Here is a 22,066-nt window from a genome sequence, read left to right as displayed (position 1 = left end):
AGAGATTATCTCACAATAGAGCTCCTGCTAGAATCCATAGCATAGATAACAGCTCCGGAGTGCATCTGCGATGTGTCTCACTTGCTTTCTAAATTAACAAAATTGTTATTTCAATACAGTAAGGATCTTATAGGTTAATGGGCATTGTTACACCAAAAGTTTATCAATAAAACTACATTAAATGTACAGACACTATGAGGCCTATGTATCATAGGTCTTGCGGACCTGATTCGACAGTGCGGATCAGGTCCGCAAGACCTCGCTGAATGCGGAGAGCAATACGCTCTCCATATTCAGCATTGCACCAGCAGCTCACAAGAGCCCCCTGCAGACTCGCGGCCAATCGGCCGCCAGCAGGGAGGTGTCAATCAACCCGATCGTACTCGATCGGGTTGAATTCCGGCGATTCCTGTCCTCATCAGAGCAGGCGGCGTAAGCAAAGTTTTTTTTCTTTTCTAAATCAGACCTTCAAGGAAGGAAATGGAAATAAATAGGCAAAGTAAAACATGACAGATAATTGTTTGAAGGAACAATGTACTCAGTCACACAGCTGATAAGATATTGTTGTATTCAAAGCAGCTGCCTGCAAGAACACCCTATCAAATGGACTGGGCTTAACCTCCAATCCCTACTGGAAGGTTGATTTCTGCTGCTGCCTTTTGTTTGCATATCTGTGTACAATTAACACGCCGTCTAATTAAATTATTAGTATTAGGAACACATTAAGGGCCTGATATTCAAAACCTTGCCGGCATGGAGATAAGTCACATACAATCTTTGGTCATTTTTTTAGACCTTCTATTGTAATGTTCTCACATAAAGAACACTAAGGGGCCGATTTATCAAGGTCCGTATGGAGCTTGATGCCCCTTGTTTCCGGTGAGCCTTCAGACTCGCTGGAAACAGAAGTTATGAAGCTAAAGACCGCTGCTCCATAACCTGTCTGCCTGCTCTGAGGTGGCCGACAGAAATCCGCCCAATCGAATACGATTTGGTTGATTGACACCCCCGGCTAGCAGCTGATTGTCCTTGAATCTGCAGGGGGCAGCATTGCACCAGCAGTTCACAAGAACTGTTGGTGCAATGCCGCCCCCTGCAGATTCATCATTTATCGATGTGCAGCGGACATGATACGCTACATTGTATCATGTCCGCTCGCACTATGATAAATCTACCCCTATATAACAACATAAGCATTTCTCAAGATAACATTTGTGTTTCTAAAAATCTTTTAATGGCCTCACCGTACCGAAGAGACTTTTTAGAATATCTCGTCTGAGCAGTGAGGTTTTGAATATCAGGCCCTAAGTGAGATAAAACGTTAAAAGTACAATGTCCCTTTTAGTCAGTTTTTATGTCATTTTACCATTTTTAAAGCAACATGCATCTCATGTGTGTAACAAAGAACTCTCTCATGCTACACATATTGCTTCAAATATTTCTTTTCTATATTTTTTTGCTCTCCTCCCTGTAAAATATACATACATAGATACACATGCAGACATTAATCATATTGCCTATATTCTAAGAGCGAAATAAATACAATCGTAGTAAGCACAGACTGAATACCCTGCTGAAGGAGGCTATTTAAAATATGTCACTGAGCTATTGATTAAACAGTAGCAGTTTGTTTTCTACACGTGTGTGTGTTTTCTGTAAGAACATCTCTTCTCGGTAATCAGAATGATAGCTGTCACCCTGAGATGTCACCATCGGTTACAAAGTACTATCATAAGAATTGATTTGGTTTTGGCACCAAAGGATAGTCCTGCACTTTTGTGCCAAACCTGGACATGCAAGAAATGATTAAAATGATCTTTTCATGTACGTTATCTTCACACGCAATGCAGATATTTTATTAAGAAAGCTGTGTGTTTGTGTGTGTGGGGGTAGATTACTTTTTTTTCTCTATGACTTCAGTATTTAAAGAGAGAAGTATGCAAAATACATTATCTATATTTACACAGAGTTTTTATTCATTTAATGACTGTATTGATTTGCTGTTTTTAATTCAGATACCAGCTTTCAGTATGACAGACTATAAACCATAAATAAAGAATACTCATGTGTAGCCGCAGAGGGTATTGAATAATTTGAATAGGATAAACTGCTGTGTATAGTCACCTGGGCCTTGAACTGTTTCATTCATACAGGATCCATTTGCAGATTCTACTGCAAAGCCAGATAGGATGACACACAGCAAATGGGCCCAATTTTGCACTTTTATAAATAGGCGTTGGCATATGTCTGCTAAATGGCATTCAAATGGTTGCAATGTTACTAAAGAAAGAAATATTAAACATCTTGCTATTTTGAATGTAACATTCACTTCAATAGAACCAAATTCAAAACATAAAAATGTAACTTTAATTCAGTGTAAGTCAACTTGCAACAATGTTAAGTTTAGATTTTCACTTTTATAACATACAAATACCTTGTTATAATTATAAATTAAAATGTATGTTCATGGTACAGTATAGTATAGTACAGTACATTATAGTATAGTGTGCTTTTTTGTGCAAAATATTACCATTTTAATAAAACTAGGAAACAGCAGTATTTGCCATGCTAGGTAGTTCACTAAGTAAATATATAGGGGCCGATTTATCAAGGGCCAAATGGCCCCTGAAACAGCAGTTATGAAGCAGTGGTCTTAAGACAGCCTGCTCCTTTAAGGGACAGTCAACACCAGAATTTTTGTTGTTTAAAAAGAAAGATAATCCCTTTATTACCGATTCCCCAGTTTTGCATAACCAACACAGTTATATTAATATACTTTTTACCTCTGTGATTATCTTGTATCTAAGCCTCTGCAGACTGCCCTCTTATTTCAGTTCTTTTGACAGACTTGCTTTTTAGCCAATCAGTGCTCACTCCAGGGTAACTTTACGTGCATGAGCTCAATGTTATCCATATGAAACACATTAACTAATGCCCTCTAGTGGTCAAAATGCATTCAGATTAGAGGCAGCCTTCAAGGTCTAAGAAATTAGCATATGAACCTCCTAGAATTAGATTTCAACTAAGAATAACAAGAAAACAAAGCAAAATTGGTGATAAAAGTAAATTGGAAAGTTGTTTAAAATTACATTCCCTATTTAAAGGGACACTGAACCCAGATGTTTTCTTTCGTGATTCAGATAGAGCATGCAATTTTAAGCAACTTTCTAATTTATTCCTATTATCACTTTTTCTTCGTTCTCTTGCTATCTTTATTTAAAAAACAAGGCATCTACGCTTCTTTTTTGGTTCAGACTCTGGATAGCACATTTTTATTGGTGGATGAATTTATCCACCAATCAGCAAGAACAGCCCAGGTTGTTCACCAAAAATGGGCCGACATCTAAACTTACATTCTTGCATTTCATATAAAGATACCAAGAGAATGAAGAAAATGTGATAATAGGAGTATATTAGAAAGTTGCTTAAAATGTCATGCTCTATCTGAATCATGAAAGAAAAAATTTGGGTTCAGTGTCCCTTTAAATCATGAAAGTTTTTTTTTTTACTTGACTGTCTCTTTAATTGGCCCGCTGCCTCTGAGATTGCAGACATCAATCCGCCCGATCCTTTACGATCTGGTTGATTGACACCGCCTGCTAGCAGTCGATTGGCCGCGGATCTGCTGGGTGCGGCATTGCACAAGCAGTTCACTAGATGCAGATTTGCAATGGATTAGAATGGCCTTCATTTTGAAAGCAGTTTATTACACTGAAAAAGACCCATTTTAAGAGTTCTTCAGACTGGAATGGAGCCATGCGTTTGTATCCTACTCAATCAGGGTATATTTTAGTACAAAAAATATATTTATTTTTTACTGCTTTGCTTGAAATTTCTGAACATATCCATTAGGTTAACCAGGCAATCAATGAGAGATGTCTTATTAAAAAAAATGCTTGAAAAAATCCCTTTCTGCACCTTTTTTCCACTAAGCCAGTGCACCTTAATGTAGTGATGATACGTTAGACGCTGCAGTTGTCAAAGCATTGTATTACTGTGATGCCATAATGACATGCTGTCTCTGTAAAGTAGTCATGTTTTCTGAAATCACATGTTGCACTGTTGATTTCTGACATGACACTTCATTCATTCTCTTTTGCTTTTCTTACTCATTCTTTTACAAAAGCATCTGGTGCCCATTTTTCTACTAAGTGATTTGTGTTTTTGCCACTTTGCCAAAGTGCAATTAATTGAAGCAGAAAGCCTGCTCATTGGAAAGCAGCAGCTGATGGTGAAATGATAAGTCAGCTCTGGAATGTGAAGTACGGACCCTTACAAATCAGTCATTAACCCCTTGTAAGCCATGTAGGGCTCTGTTATACCTGTCTCTTTTCTCCCAAATGCACACTGCAATCTCTGCCTGCATGGGAAAGTCAGGGCTTCATAAGACCACACTATTGGTTTCAGCACTCATTAACACCACACCTTTAATATACATTTAGCTTGGCACTCGTAACCTAGCCCTTTACTAACTAAAGGCTAGGTTACGAATGGGGCGCTAAATGTAGCAAACAAGTGATTTAGTTTTTTTCTTGGCTTTTTGCACGCAACGAAAATAGCGCACGTATTACGAGTTGAAAGTAAAAGCATGTGCTTAATCGCAATCAAGATTTACGCTCGTCAGGTGAGCGCGACTTGAGAGCTCTCGTAAAGGGTAGGGGAAGAAAAAATATAACATGAATACATGTAAAAGTACAGTTACATTCATGTAAACACTGTCTGATACAAATTATTTACATTTTTTTTAAAAAGTTATAAGGGCTCAAAGATAGATGGTATAAGGTGTTTAAAAAAAGGGCTTCAAAAGACATGTCTAAATATGTGTATTACGCATGTTTTACTTTATATTTATTGTACATATTTTACATCCCAATGTTCTTCACTTACAGGATAATGCACTTTATATTGTAATTGCATATATATATATATATATATATATATATATATATATATATATATATATATATATATATATATACCTATACCTGTATATCTATTACTATAGATATATAGGTTGAAATGTATTTTATATGAACAGTATCAGATATATTTCTAGAAATATATATTTAACAATAAAAAGTACATTTTTACTATGTGAAGAACATAGGAATGTAAAATATTCGTAATGCGCATTGGGGTTCACAGTTTAGAACTAACGGGGTTTGGTTAGTGTACATGAAGAATTGCTATCTTCAATGTGCGTTATTGAAATATTACTATATATATATATATATATATATATGTTAATAAAAATTATTAAAAGGTTATTAAACATATTGTAAAAAATATAGATATATTCTATGGATTGTAAGAATATTTTACAGTATGTTTAATAATATTTATTATTTTTCAATATTTTATATGTAACATTTCAATAACCTGCATTGAAGTTAGCAATTCTTTATGTGCACTAACTCTAGCACGTTAGTTCTAAATTGCAAACCCTGATGCGTTACACATATTTTTTATTTCTCATTTTTCATTTATATATAAGTAAATACAGTGTTTATAATGTGATTTAGTGATTTCATTAACATTTTAGATATTTTATTGTGAACCACATTACCTGCCAAATTTAGATTTCTGAGACAATTTTAAGATGAGTTACAACTAACTAATTTATTAAATGTCTATATTTTATATTTTAGACGGGACTCAGTTATAGTGATATTATTTTGCTATTAGAATCAGTTTTCTCATTAGGCAATGTGGAAAATTTCCTAGATGATCTCAAAAGGACCCATTTCTACACTATGTAGCATTTTGCAGGCTCAGTTCTATAGACTTTCCTGCCCAGTACAGAAAACCAGAGTTCAACCACCCTGCATTTTGTGTGATTCTAATGGTTTATTGAGTTCTGTTGGTCTGGTGTCAAAACAATTAAAACTCTCCCTTTAGATTGCCATGGCATATCAACAAACAATTCTGTACTGCTAAACCATTCCTATAGGCTGCCCACCATCTTTGTCAGCCACACTCATTGACCAAGGTAACTTCCATCATGTGTCCCACGCTACCTCAAGTATTGACTGACTCCACTCCCAACCTAAAACTCCTCGATTTAGATTTACAAATGTTGGGGAGTACAGAAACTATGGGCTGTTGTTACACATATACTGTATATGTTTGGGGACTGGAAACTGTGTCTGTACTTGGTAACATCATAGGTAACTAATCTGAAATGCTGGAACTATAAATCTTGTCCTGTCTGCTATACATATATAATTTGCTTATTATTATCCATCGTTTTAAATAAACTACCACTATGATTAAACACAAGAGAAAAAAATATACTTTGCCTCTTTGAGATTCTTTACTAAACTCACAGTTTCAACAGTTAAGTAGACTTTGAATTTCTGCATTAGCAGCACAAAGCTGAATTGACCTTTTTTTTTTTAAACACAGATAAAGTCATCATCTTGAGAATGGCTTCTTTCTTACAAAAAAAAAATTCCTTTTGAAATAAAGCTACATTTTTTGTATTCTTGCTTGAGTTAATGTGAATTTTAGTGCCTCCAATTTTAGATTGAAATAGGGGCCAGGATAAAATCCACTGTCTGACAGTTGAATTTATAGATAATTGTGAATATTTCTGTCCTTGAATAATAAAACTGCTGAGTTTTTTAGCGGAGAGGAATGTGAATTAGACTCTGATGGTCGCTGAGTATAATGGAATTATGTGTAAAGTCTTTAGTGTAATGAAATCGGTAGTAATTAGCGGGCCGTACCTCTCACCAAGTCTTCAAATAGTACATAGCAAAACAATGGCTATCCTGCAGCTGATGTTCAGACAGCTTCATCTGGAAGGCAGAATTAACAAAATCAGGGCAAAATGATAGTTCATACTGTGGATATCAATAGAGTTAAGGATTTTAATCTACATAGCTTTGTACAAATGTTCTGCCATCTGACAGATGGTTAAAGCACCGTAGGATATGATCGTTAAAGTAAACATTGGCTATTAGTTGGGGAAGCCTGCAGTAGTTGTACAGTGTATGGAAAATATACATGGTGACATTTTATATTGTTCTGTACCATTTTCTTTTAAAATCATTGTATCTTTTTTTTCTGTTGTCAATTTGTCTATTTACATTAGAACAGTTGCTGTATATCAGAAACAAAATAGCAACATCAATATGTATGTCTACCTTCCACTGTCTTGTCTTCACCATTTTATTTCACCAGTTTAACTTGCACAAAAAAATTATATATATTTGTATGTATGCCAGCCTATCACTGTATACACTAGTGGTTGTATGTATGCCAGCCTATCACTGTATACACCAGTGGTTGTATGTATGCCAGCCTATCACTGTATACACTAGTGGTTGTATGTATGCCAGCCTATCACTGTATACACTAGTGGTTGTATGTATGCCAGCCTATCACTGTATACACCAGTGGTTGTGTGTATGCCAGCCTATCACTGTATACACCAGTGGTTGTATGTATGCCAGCCTATCACTGTATACACCAGTGGTTGTATGTATGCCAGCCTATCACTGTATACACTAGTGGTTGTATGTATGCCAGCCTATCACTGTATACACCAGTGGTTGTATGTATGCCAGCCTATCACTGTATACACTAGTGGTTGTATGTATGCCAGCCTATCACTGTATACACTAGTGGTTGTATGTATGCCAGCCTATCACTGTATACACCAGTGGTTGTGTGTATGCCAGCCTATCACTGTATACACCAGTGGTTGTATGTATGCCAGCCTATCACTGTATACACCAGTGGTTGTATGTATGCCAGCCTATCACTGTATACACCAGTGGTTGTATGTATGCCAGCCTATCACTGTATACACACCAGTGGTTGTATGTATGCCAGCCTATCACTGTATACACTAGTGGTTGTATGTATGCCAGCATATCACTGTATACACCAGTGGTTGTGTGTATGCCAGCCTATCACTGTATACACCAGTGGTTGTATGTATGCCAGCCTATCACTGTATACACACCAGTGGTTGTATGTATGCCAGCCTATCACTGTATACACTAGTGGTTGTATGTATGCCAGCCTATCACTGTATACACCAGTGGTTGTATGTATGCCGCCTATCACTGTATACACCAGTGGTTGTGTGTATGCCAGCCTATCACTGTATACACACCAGTGGTTGTATGTATGCCAGCCTATCACTGTATACACACCAGTGGTTGTATGTATGCCAGCCTATCACTATATACACTAGTGGTTGTATGTATGCCAGCCTATCACTGTATACACTAGTGGTTGTATGTATGCCAGCCTATCACTGTATACACTAGTGGTTGTATGTATGCCAGCCTATCACTGTATACACCAGTGGTTGTATGTATGCCAGCCTATCACTGTATACACCAGTGGTTGTATGTATGCCAGCCTATCACTGTATACACCAGTGATTGTATGTATGCCAGCCTATCACTGTATACACTAGTGGTTGTATTTATGCCAGCCTATCACTGTATACACCAGTGGTTGTATGTATGCCAGCCTATCACTGTATACACCAGTGGTTGTATGTATGCCTGCCTATCACTGTACACACCAGTGGTTGTATGTATGCCAGCCTATCACTGAATACACCAGTGGTTGTATGTATGCCAGCCTATCACTGTATGCCAGCCTATCACTGTATACACCAGTGGTTGTATGTATGCCAGCCTATCACTGTATACACCAGTGGTTGTATGTATGCCAGCCTATCACTGTATACACTAGTGGTTGTATGTATGCCAGCCTATCACTGTATACTCTAGTTGTATGTATGCCAGCCTATCACTGTATACTCTAGTTGTATGTATGCCAGCCTATCACTGTATACTCCAGTTGTTGTATGTATGCCAGCCTATCACTGTATACTCCAGTTGTATGTATGCCAGCCTATCACTGTATACACCAGTGGTTGTATGTATGCCAGCCTATCACTGTATACACCAGTGGTTGTATGTATGCCAGCCTATCACTGTATACACCAGTGATTGTATGTATGCCAGCCTATCACTGTATACACTAGTGGTTGTATGTATGCCAGCCTATCACTGTATACACCAGTGGTTGTATGTATGCCAGCCTATCACTGTATACACCAGTGGTTGTATGTATGCCTGCCTATCACTGTACACACCAGTGGTTGTATGTATGCCAGCCTATCACTGTATACACCAGTGGTTGTATGTATGCCAGCCTATCAATGTATACACTAGTGGTTGTATGTATGCCAGTCTATCACTGTATACACCAGTGGTTGTATGTATGCCAGCCTATCACTGAATATACCAGTGGTTGTATGTATGCCAGTATATCACTGTATACACCAGTGGTTGTATGTATGCCAGACTATCACTGTATACACCAGTGGTTGTATGTATGTCAGCCTATCACTGTATACACCAGTGGTTGTATGTATGCCAGACTATCACTGTATACACCAGTGGTCGTATGTATGCCAGCCTATCACTGTATACACCAGTGGTTGTATGTATGCCAGCCTATCACTGTATACACACCAGTGGTTGTATGTATGTCAGCCTATCACTGTATACACCAGTTGTTGTATGTATGCCAACCTATCACTGTATACACCAGTGATTGTATGTATGCCAGCCTATCACTGAATACACCAGTGGTTGTATGTATGCCAGCCTATCACTGTATACACCAGTGGTTGTATGTATGCCAGCCTATCACTGTATACACCAGTGGTTGTATGTATGCCAGCCTATCACTGTATACACTAGTGGTTGTATGTATGCCAGCCTATCACTGTATACACACCAGTGGTTGTATGTATGCCAGCCTATCACTGTATACTCTAGTTGTATGTATGCCAGCCTATCACTGTATACTCCAGTTGTTGTATGTATGCCAGCCTATCACTGTATACTCCAGTTGTTGTATGTATGCCAGCCTATCACTGTATACTCCAGTTGTTGTATGTATGCCAACCTATCACTGAATACACCAGTGGTTGTATGTATGCCAACCTATCACTGAATACACCAGTGGTTGTATGTATGCTAGCCTATCACTGTATACACCAGTGGTTGTATGTATACCAGCCTGTCACTGTATACACCAGTGGTTGTATGTACCCTACTCTTAAGACTAGGTGTAGTTAAAATGCAATTTAGAAGTACTTTGGTTAGATTCTTTACAATGTAGGGTTAGAAGAACATCGGAATGTAAAATATTCACAACTACCTTCGGATTTAGCGCTGTAGGTCTAACATGGTATCGAGTTAGCACGTGATAAGTGTTAGTTTTTGTTGTTGTTCTGAGAGGCTCCATTATAGTCTATGGGGAGAAGAAATAATCACAATGGCAATATCCGAAGTCCTGAAGTTAGTGCAAATCGAATTTCGCTCGCGCTCAGTTTACTCTCAACTTGTAATATGCACACTAACCTGTCCACATTAAAAGTTAACTTTGAGCAGTGTTTACCGTGAGCAAAAATTTTTTTAATTTGCGCTCCACTTGCAATAGGGCCCTTTATTTAGAACATCCATAAAGCGTATGTTCTAAATAAAGCTGTTTTTTATTCACATATAAGCTGAGTTCAAACATGTTCTCACCAAGGTTGGATTTTACTGGAGTAACTGTAGAGTGAGGGTGTAGTGAGTCACTGCAGATAATAAACAATAATTACAGAAATAAAGGCAAATAACATGAAAACGTGTCTATGTGTGTAGGACGATCATTTGTAATAAACCACCATTTAAAGGGATATGATGAAACCCACAAGTTTTCATGATTCAGACAGAGCATGCAGATTTAAACAACTTTCTAATTTACGTTTGTTATCAAATTGTCCTTGTGCTCTGGATATCTTTTGTTGAAAAGCAGGGCCATAAGCTCAGCCGCATGCACTTGCCTGAAGCACTATATAGCAGCAATTTTGCAAGAATTTTATCAATTTGCAAGAGCACTAATGGCGCCGCTTCCCTGCCCTACTTAGGTATCTCTTCATCAAAGCAAATTTAATGATAGAAGTAAATTGGTAACTTTTTAAAATTGAATGCTAAGTCTGAATCACAAAAGAAAATTTGGCTTCATATCCCTTAGGGACATAAAAGTGTAAAAAGAAAATAATCTGTTAGAGTGCTTTAATATTGCACTGTTGTCTGCATATATCTATATGTTTAACTCTTGCAAAGCAATTAAACACATAGTTAAAAACAGTTACAGAGCAGCAATGCATTACCGGGACCTAGCTGAATAAATCTGGTAAGCCAATGACAAGAGATATAAGTGCAGAGCCACCAATCACCAGCTAACTCCCAATAATGCATTGCTGCTCCTGAACCTCCCTAGTTATGCATTTCAACAAAGAATACCAAGAAATATGGCCTCCCATCTATTATGGTCCTTTAAGTCATATAAAAGCAGGGACAAAGGGACAAATAGATGACGTTTTAGTACATACAAGGATTCTCTAATTGGATGTAAAAGCCACTTTTACTGTTGCTAGGACTAAAGGAGAGAATTTATCAGCCTTGAGAAAGAATCAACTCTGTCTGGCACAAGATGGGATGCGACGAATGAGAGAATGTTTTAATCATAGCTGCATAAAATTCTGTATTAGAGAGGGAGAGAGAATGAGAGTAGAAAAAAAGAACACATTTTAGTACCCTAATAACTCCTAACTATGGCCTAAGATCATAATGTATGTGAGAGCAGTCCAGTAATTATAAGGTAATAAGTGGTTTTGTAAGTGCCCTAAATTAAAAAGAATTCACAGAGCTGCAGTAAGTCAGCACAGAGACGCTTTCCTTCAAATGTTGGCTTGAGCCCTGAGTGCTAGGAGATACGAGTTTGTGTTAATTACACTGCTCGTTAATGGTCATGAGCACAGACAGCTAGCTTGTAAAGTCAAGTATTTACTTCTTAAGCAGTCCTAAGGGTTCCTATTTGCAGGACACTGCCAAATTGATCTCACTTGGAGCGTCAACTTTGGGCAGGGGTTTTACCTTCCAATTGCTCGTTGTGTAGGGTTGTTTACTATAACGACCAATTCCCCCCTCATTCTTTGTGTTTAATTAACCCTAGCTAGGGTGGTAAACACACAGGCAAAGTGGTACACTCTATGTGATCTCTCGCCACGGCTGATGTGGATACATACATATGCTTTCATTGAACCCATGTGCTTATCCCCTGCCAATGGGGCAACTTGTCACCAAATAAACAGTATAATAAATGCTCTCGTTGTTTAATCTTAAGGTTTTGTTTAATTCTTATATCTTGGCTAATGTATTGATACATTATAGACCAAGCAGCAGTAAAAGTAGCTCATCCTGATTGCTGACTGGCTAATAAGGACAAATCCCAAAGCTATATTTGTAGATAGTATCTATTTAAAAAAAAAAAATTAATCTGTTTACTCCTGAAATAGCAAATCATTTTGCGCATATTTTAAAGTCTAACAGTTGTTTCAAAACCTCACCAATCTTGAAATACTTTTCTATAAGTGAAATATGAAGTCAATAAGTTATTTTGCAATTTTTCTTTGGCTACTGTTCAGCTTTTTCTCACATTTTGGAAATTTCTATTATGTACAGGACCAATAATTAGTGGTGTTTTTTGTGTGAGTGGTAGGATTTTAAAAATAAATAAACAAAAATAAAAGTAGAAATATATAATGGAAGATTAGATACCCTCACTATGTCTGTAACCCTTCATATTTAGCCACCATTGTCCCCCCCCCCCCCCTTAACAAAAAACAAACAAATTTGGCATCACCCTTGTTCACATGTTCAACAAACGTCTTCAGATCCTGGCAAAAATACTTTAGTAATTCTATTAGAGTTCTTCACCTTTCTTTGAAATATATTGAAATAAATTCCTGTATGAATCTTGTTTATTTCACGTTGACTGTAATACTAAATTTGATTTACTATTTCCTTGTCCTTTTTGCAGAAATCTATATGGACCCATAAGTTTTCATCTAAAGATTAAAAAATCATTCAGACAAGACTGTATCTCATTCCGTTTATGTTCTTTTACTGAGCTAGTTCTTGACTTACTTAAAGGGACACTGTACCCAAAAATTTTCTTTTGTGATTCAGATAGAGCATGAATTTTTAAGCAACTTTCTAATTTACTCCTATTTTCAAATTTTCTTTATTCTCTTGGTATCTTTATTTGAAATGCAAGAATCTAAGTTTAGATGCTGGCCCATTTTGGTGAACAACCTGGGTTGTCCTTGCTGATTGGTGGAAAAAATCCATCCACCAATCAAAAAGTGCTGTCCAGAGTTCTTAACCCAAAAAAGCTTAGATGGCTTTTATTTCAAATAAAGATAGCAAGAGAACGAAGAAAAATTGATAATAGGAGTAAATTAGAAAGTTGCTTAAAATTGCATGCTCTATCTGAATCATGAAAGAAAAAAATTGGGTTCAGTGTCCCTTTAAAGGGACAGCCAACCTAAAAAAAAATCCTAAATAAATGTAAAAGGTTATTGAAGCTAAATACATCAAACAGTATCCCAAGGTGGAACGTTAAGAAATGTGTAAGTAAATCAAGTAACTATTTCATCCTCGGCCGTTTAGAGATGGCCGTCTGAGCCCTCCTACCCCTACGTCATCCTGATGTATTCAGTCTCCCTAAATTAAATCTAGTTGAATTTGCGCGGTCCCACAAAAAGCTCTCCTTGAGCATAATCGGCGCATTGCGCATATGCAAATCGTGGGACTGCACAAATTCGACTAGATTCAATTTTGGGAGACTGAATACATCAGGATGACGTAGGGGTAGGAGGGCTCAGGCGGCCATCTCTAAACGGCCGAGGATGAAATAGTTTGTTGATTTACTTACAAATTTCTTAACTTTCCAGTTTGGGATACTGCTTGATGTATTTAGCTTTAATAACCATTTACATATATTTAGGACATTTTTTTAGGTTGACTGTCCCTTTAATACTAATATTAATATATATACTTAATTAATAATATAAAATTGTGTTTTATTTTTCACGTCCTCTCAAAGTGCTAGAGATTTTAAAGCAATGTTGCTTATTTTTAATGGCAGAACTAAAAAAAATTCTGTTTAGGTATAAAGACCTAATATGCCCATTAGCTATTGCAAGTGTAAATGGCAAATTAACAGGTTGTGTACTGATTAAAAGTAATGAATAGAAGAGTATTTCACTATAGCTATAGAAAAATGTTGAGCGACTAAACATGTTTAAATAGGATCTACCCTGTTTAAAACTACATCTTGTTTTCCATGCTGGTGAAGTCACAATCCACTAATACACAGGCTAATTTTGCTTAAAGGGACATAATACTCATATGCTAAATCACTTGAAACTGATGCAGTATAACTGTTAAAAGCTGACAGGAAAATATCACCTGAGAATCTCTATGTAAAAAAGGAAGATATTTTACCTCACAATCTCCTCAGCTCAGCAGAGTAAGTTCTGTGTAAAAAGTTATACTCAGCTGCTCCCAGCTGCAGGTAAAAAAAAATAAAAAAACGAAGAAATGAACAGCAGCCAATCAGCATCAGCAGTGCTGAGGTCATGAACTCTTACTGTGATCTCATGAGATTTGACTTAACTCTCATGAGATTTCATAGTAAGCTTCCTTTACCTGATTGGTGAAATAATATGAGAGTTCACGAGGCTCATCCTTTCAGCTGTCCCAGGACAGACATACTAAAATGCTGCTTAGAAATCCTTTACAATGGGATATGGCTACTGAGGAACTTTTGAGGTAAAATATCTTACTTTTTTACATAGAGATGCTCAGGTGATATTTTCTAGTCAGCTTTTTACAGCTATACTGCATCACTTTCAAGTGTTTAAACATTTGGGTATTATGGCCCTTTAATAGTCCTAAGGAATGACTTGGTCATTTCCTGATAGTTTCTAATTAATTTATATAGCTTTAACTAAATATTTTTTCATGTAAAACATCTTTTTAACAGTGCGATAAAATATTTTTGGTGTAATGTCTTTTTAACATAGCTAAATGTATGAAGCTTTATGATATAATGCTTGATGTGCAAGAAATAGTGACACATGTAATTGTAAAGGCCAGACATCTTTATTTTGAATAAACTTTTTTCTGTTTTTTTCTCCTGTTTCCTCATTTTCATGTAGGCTTCTCTGCAGAATGTCAAGCAAGGACCGACATATTGATTCCAGCTGCTCGTCATATATCAAGACGGAACCCTCAAGCCCCGCTTCCTTGACGGACAGTATCAACCACCACAGCCCTGGTGGCTCTTCTGACGCTAGTGGGAGCTACAGTTCCACCATGAACGGTCACCAGAATGGACTGGACTCTCCACCACTGTACCCTTCAGCTACGGGTCTTGGTGGCAATGGGCCTGTCAGGAAAAGATATGATGACTGTTCCAGCACAATCGCTGAAGATTCACAAACAAAGTGTGAATACATGCTAAATGCAATGCCCAAAAGACTGTGCTTGGTGTGTGGCGACATAGCATCAGGGTACCATTACGGTGTAGCGTCATGTGAGGCCTGTAAGGCTTTTTTCAAAAGGACAATTCAAGGTTGGTGTTTGTTTATATGTTTAGAAACTTAAATTTTATAGCTATGGAAGTATTTAATTTTTCTTGTGAAAGGCACCGTGGCTTCAAAGTATCCATTTCATTATTATTTTTATTTCACAACTCCTCACTGAAAAGAAGCACAATAATGCATCGCTGCCGTTTGTTATTACTGAAACATATAATACTATAATATTTCGACTCACATGTAAGTACAACTACAGCGTAGGTGAGTACAAGGTAGTTTTTGTAACTTTGATCAATTACAGGTCCATATTATTTTCCTATTAACATAAGATTAAAGTCTTGTAAAAAGCTGAACAAATTATTCTACAATTTATATGATCAAATAAAATTCAAAAGATTATTTTATAACTGTATGCAACATTTAAACTAAGTAGAATTAGGCACTATAACATGGTCTGATTACAGTATTTACAAAACGATATGGTCATTTTAATAAATGGGAATAACATAATTTGCACCTCACATGACCAGATTTACCATGGCTTGCGGGTTACATTTACTTTCTCATTTCTTGGCCACAGCACAATCTATAGCAAACATGTACACTTCTAAATGGAAGTTAATGCAGTTATTGTGATAACATTTTATATGTTATCTGGGGTAAAATGTGGTGTAAACTGTGTGTCGTGTTGTCTAGTGACAGCGAAGGCTGTGGTTGCCCTTACAAAGATTTCATGTCAACAGGAATTTTTTTATAGACCATAACTAACGAGCTCAAGATTAGAGCACAGAGGAAAGTTTGTAACCCTGGAGAAAAGCGCTATATAATTGACAAGAAGAAGAATCTGGTTAAAATAGTAGTTTTATAATCCCAGGAGCATGGTCAATCTCTGGTCCTTGAGGGCAACAACCAGACCAGAATCTAAAGCTATCTTATAGCTGCCATTAGAGTAGGTCCTTCAACATCTAATTTAATTTTTGTATTGTTGACCCTAGCTTATTCTGCTTTTACCCCCACAAAAAGGTTTAACACATATGTAAATTCCTGCCCAGGAGTCACAAGCATTGCTGTTTCTGAGCAGAATACAGATGGCCAGTTGTCAGACATTCGAGAGCGGTATCTTTCAATCACAGTCTGTGCTCAGAAGTGTCACTTTTCTATGTTTAAAAGGACATTAAACACTAAATAAATGCTGGATAGAATGACACATTCAAAGAAAAGATTAGTCTGAGAATAACACGTAGATGTATTTTTAAAGTTTCATTAGCTGTTTAAATATTGAAAAAATAAGTGTAAAGTTTTATTGTCTATAAAACAACGGGAACTGCCAAATTGTAACTTAGGTTACCTTCTCTGCTGTGGCCAATTAGAGGTAGTTATAAATAGGTCACTAGAGTGTGCAGCCAATGGCTGTGGGGAATATAACAGTGTTCTACACTTCCATTTCTAGTTGGAACTGAAAATATCACAATTTCAGAATAGAATTACAGGGAAAGGGGACAAACTAAATAATGAAAGTATATTGCAGAGTTTATATATATATATATATATATATATATATATATATATATATATATACGATTTATCATTTTATATTACCATCTCAAAGTGTTTAATGTCCCTTTAACCCCTTTGAGCAGGTTAAACACATAATAAGCTAGGGCCAATAGTGAAAGAATTGCATGATCTAACTATTTAGACCATGTATTTTGTTTTAGTTTCACTCCCTCCAGATAGACTGGAGCATCCAATTTGTACAGTGAAGCTTTCTAACACTGCAACAACATACACAGTGATTGGTTCGATCAGAGCTCAATCTCATATTCATCTTTCCCTGATTGGACCCCAGAAACACGTTTCCTCAAGAGGTGCATCTCTGAACTGCTCTAGATTTGCAAAACCTTGTTAACAACATACACTAACAAAATAATAGTGGCAAATTATTTTAAAACATTTATTTTGAAAATGCTTATTATATATATGGTACAAATCTAATGTCCCTTTATTGATTTGTGTAGGAAAATAATTTAATATTGAATATATATATATATATTCCCATTTATTTTATTTAGTTGTTGAACATACATTATCAGTCTCTAGCTCATATACAGTACATATTCTATTCTTTTCTGCATTCAGTATTAGGATCATGCTTATTTACCTATGCTTGATACATGAGATAAACACATTTTTTTGCAACGCTGAGAGTACTGAATAGGCGTCTACATACAGTGTCTTTGACATTTCCATGCAAACTGCTAATTGCACTGTTCTCATTAACAGAACAATAGCAAAACATATTTCACAAAGGATGGAAAATATACAAAGTGACAGTTTTACTAATGCTGATTATTGAATAACTAAATATTTAGGAAGGAAGAACAAAGCAACTTGCACATAAAATATGCCCTTTAAACTGTTAAATTAGGTTGTCTATTTATTAATATCAATCTTCTACAGTAAGCTATGAAGCATAATATATTTGTGATTTAAAGGGATATTAAACTGTAAATAAATTCTTGATATATTGATATATTAGCCTGAGAATAGTATATAGATGTATTTTTTTTATTAGATTAGTTAAAATATTGAAGATACAAGTGCAAATGTTTAGTTTTTATAAAGTAATTGACGCTACCATGTTAGAACCTATATTTCCCCTTATCTATCTCTTGTGCTGAGGCCACTTACAGACAGAAATAAAAGGGAACAGACAAACAAGGCTGTGTGGGAGTTTTTTACTGCACGTAATTAAACATTTTCTATTACAACTTCTGATGGTTTAATGTCCCTTTAAATGGACTAAAAGGGCATTTTACGCAAATCTTCCTTTTAGTTTCACTTAAAGTCATAATTAGACATTCGTGATTTAGACAGAACATACAATTGTAAACAACTTCTCCAATTTACTCCTATTACTCCTATTATTTCCTTCTCTTGTTAAACTTTGCATTTATATAGGAAAGCTCAGGAGCAGCAAATAACCTACGGCTAGATTTAGAGTTTTGTCGGTAACGACCGCGTAGCTAACGCTGGCTTTTTTCTGGCCGCACCTTTAAAATAACTCTGGTATTGAGAGTCCACAGAATGGCTGCGTTAGGCTCCAAAAAAGGAGCGTATTGCATATTTAACGCAACTTCAACTCTCGATACCAGAGTTGCTTACGGACGCGGCCAGCCTCAAAAACGTGCTTGTGCACGATTCCCCCATAGGAAACAATGGGGCTGTTTGAGCTGAAAAAAAACCTAACACCTGCAAAAAAGCCGCGTTCAGCTCCTAACGCAGCCCCATTGTTTGCTATGGGGAAACACTTCCTACGTCTGCACCTAACACCCTAACATGTACCCCGAGTCTAAACACCCCTAACCTTACACTTATTAACCCCTATTCTGCCGCCCCCGCTATCGCTGACCCCTGTATATTATTTTTAACCCCTAATCTGCCGCTCCGTAAACCGCTGCTACTTACATTATCCCTATGTACCCCTAATCTGCTGCCCCTAACACCGCCGACCCCTATATTATATTTATTAACCCTAATCTGCCCCCCACGACGTCGCCTCCACCTGCCTACACTTATTAACCCCTAATCTGCCGACCGGACCTGAGCGCTACTATAATAAAGTTATTAACCCCTAATCCGCCTCACTAACCCTATAATAAATAGTATTAACCCCTAATCTGCCCTCCCTAACATCGCCGACACCTAACTTCAATTATTAACCCCTAATCTGCCGACTGGAGCTCACCGCTATTCTAATAAATGTATTAACCCCTAAAGCTAAGTCTAACCCTAACACTAACACCCCCCTAAGTTAAATATAATTTTAATCTAACAAAATTAATTAACTCTTATTAAATAAATTATTCCTATTTAAAGCTAAATACTTACCTGTAAAATAAATCCTAATATAGCTACAATATAAATTATAATTATATTATAGCTATTTTAGGATTAATATTTATTTTACAGGTAACTTTGTAATTATTTTAACCAGGTACAATAGCTATTAAATAGTTAAGAACTATTTAATAGCTAAAATAGTTAAAATAATTAAAAATTTACCTGTAAAATAAATCCTAACCTAAGTTACAATTAAACCTAACACTACACTATCAATAAATTAATTAAATAAAATACCTATAATTATCTACAATTAAACCTAACACTACACTATCAATAAATAAATTAAATACAATTCCTACAAATAAATACAATGAAATAAACTAACTAAAGTACAAAAAATAAAAAAGAACTAAGTTACAAAAAATAAAAAAATATTTACAAACATTAGAAATATATTACAACAATTTTAAACTAATTACACCTACTCTAAGCCCCCTAATAAAATAACAAAGCCCCCAAAAATAAAAAAATGCCCTACCCTATTCTAAATTACAAAAGTTCAAAGCTCTTTTACCTTACCAGCCCTGAACAGGACCCTTTGCGGGGCATGCCCCAAGAAGTTCAGCTCTTTTGCCTGTAAAAAAAAAACATACAATACCCCCCCCCCCAACATTACAACCCACCACCCACATACCCCTAATTAACCCAAACCCCCCTTAAATAAACCTAACACTAAGCCCCTGAAGATCTTCCTACCTTATATTCACCATACCAGGTTCACCGATCGATCCAGAAGAGCTCCTCCGATGTCCTGATCCAAGCCCAAGCGGGGGGCTGAAGAGGTCCATGATCCGGCTGAAGTCATCATCCAAGCGGGAGCTGAAGAGGTCCATGATCCGGCTGAAGTCTTCATCCAAGTGGGAGCTGAAGAGGTCCATGATCCGGATGAAGTCTTCTATCAACGGCATCTTTAATCTTCTTTCTTCGGGAGCCATCATCTTCCATCCAACGCGGAACATCCTCTTCTCCCGGCGCCTACTAGCCGAATGACGGCTCCTTTAAATGACGTCATCCAAGATGGCGTCCCTCGAATTCCGATTGGCTGATAGGATTCTATCAGCCAATCGGAATTAAGGTAGGAATAGTCTGATTGGCTGATGGAATTCAATCAGCCAATTAGATTGAGCTCGCATTCTATTAGCTGTTCCGATCAGCCAATAGAATGCGAGCTCAATCTGATTGGCTGATCGGATCAGCCAATCGGATTGAACTTGATTCTGATTGGCTGATTCCATCAGCCAATCAGAATATTCCTACCTTAATTCCGATTGGCTGATAGAATCCTATCAGCCAATCGGAGTTCGAGGGACGCCATCTTGGATGACGTCATTTAAAGGAACCGTCATTCGGCTAGTAGGCGTCGGGAGAAGAGGATGTTCCTCGTCGGATGGAAGATGATGGCTCCCGAAGAAAGAAGATTGAAGATGCCGTTGATAGAAGACTTCATCCGGATCATGGACCTCTTCAGCTCCCGCTTGGATGAAGACTTCAGCCGGATCATGGACCTCTTCAGCCCCACGCTTGGGCTTGGATCAGGACATCGGAGGAGCTCTTCTGGATCGATCAGTGAACCTGGTATGGTGAAGATAAGGTAGGAAGATCTTCAGGGGCTTAGTGTTAGGTTTATTTAAGGGGGGTTTGGGTTAGATTAGGGGTATGTGGGTGGTGGGTTGTAATGTTGGGGGGGGGTATTGTATGTTTTTTTTACAGGCAAAAGAGCTGAACTTTAGTAATTTAGAATAGGGTAGGGCATTTTTTTATTTTGGGGGGCTTTGTTATTTTATTAGGGGGCTTAGAGTAGGTGTAATTAGTTTAAAATTGTTGTAATATTTTTCTTATGTTTGTAAATATTTTTTTATTTTTTGTAACTTAGTTCTTTTTTATTTTTTGTACTTTAGTTAGTTTATTTCATTGTAGTTATTTGTAGGTATTGTATTTAATTAATTTATTGATAGTGTAGTGTTAGGTTTAATTGTAGGTAATTGTAGGTATTTTATTTAATTAATTTATTGATAGTGTAGTGTTAGGTTAAATTGTAACTTAGGTTAGGATTTATTTTACAGATAATTTTGTAATTATTTTAACTAGGTAGCTATTAAATAGTTCTTAACTATTTAATAGCTATTGTACCTGGTTAAAATAAATACAAAGTTACCTGTAAAATAAATATAAATCCTAAAATAGCTATAATATAATTATAATTTATATTGTAGCTATATTAGGATTTATTTTACAGGTAAGTATTTAGCTTTAAATAGGAATAATTTATTTAATAAGAGTTAATTTATTTAGTTAGATTTAAATTATATTTAACTTAGGGGGGTGTTAGTGTTAGGGTTAGACTTAGCTTTAGGGGTTAATACATTTATTAGAATAGCGGTGAGCTCCGGTCGGCAGATTAGGGGTTAATGTTTGAAGTTAGGTGTCTGCGATGTTAGGGAGGGCAGATTAGGGGTTAATACTATTTATTATAGGGTTAGTGAGGCGGATTAGGGGTTAATAACTTTATTATAATAACGGTGCGGTCCGGTCGGCAGATTAGGGGTTAATAAGTGTAGGCAGGTGGAGGCGACGTTGAGGGCGGCAGATTAGGGGTTAATAAATATAATATAGGGGTCGGCGGTGTTAAGGGCAGCAGATTAGGGGTACATAGCTATAATGTAGGTGGCGGCTCTTTGCGGT

General features: G+C 36.7%; 1 protein-coding gene across 3 annotated transcripts in view; it reads left to right on the top strand.

Annotated features, from left to right (window-relative positions):
- ESRRG (estrogen related receptor gamma) overlaps positions 1 to 22,066 on the top strand; it is a 263,696-nt gene that overhangs the window by 60,217 nt on the left and 181,413 nt on the right. For all 3 annotated transcript variants that reach the window (XM_053712498.1, XM_053712499.1, XM_053712497.1), the window contains one exon: positions 15,098 to 15,513. In XM_053712498.1, the coding sequence (XP_053568473.1) occupies positions 15,098 to 15,513 (416 nt within the window). The remainder of the gene's footprint in view (positions 1 to 15,097; positions 15,514 to 22,066) is intronic.

Source organism: Bombina bombina, chromosome 4 (assembly GCF_027579735.1).
Source record: "Bombina bombina isolate aBomBom1 chromosome 4, aBomBom1.pri, whole genome shotgun sequence".
Classification (NCBI taxonomy): domain Eukaryota; kingdom Metazoa; phylum Chordata; class Amphibia; order Anura; family Bombinatoridae; genus Bombina; species Bombina bombina.
The sequence above is the reverse complement of the archived record's forward strand: the minus strand, read 5'-3'. Positions and strand labels throughout refer to the sequence as shown.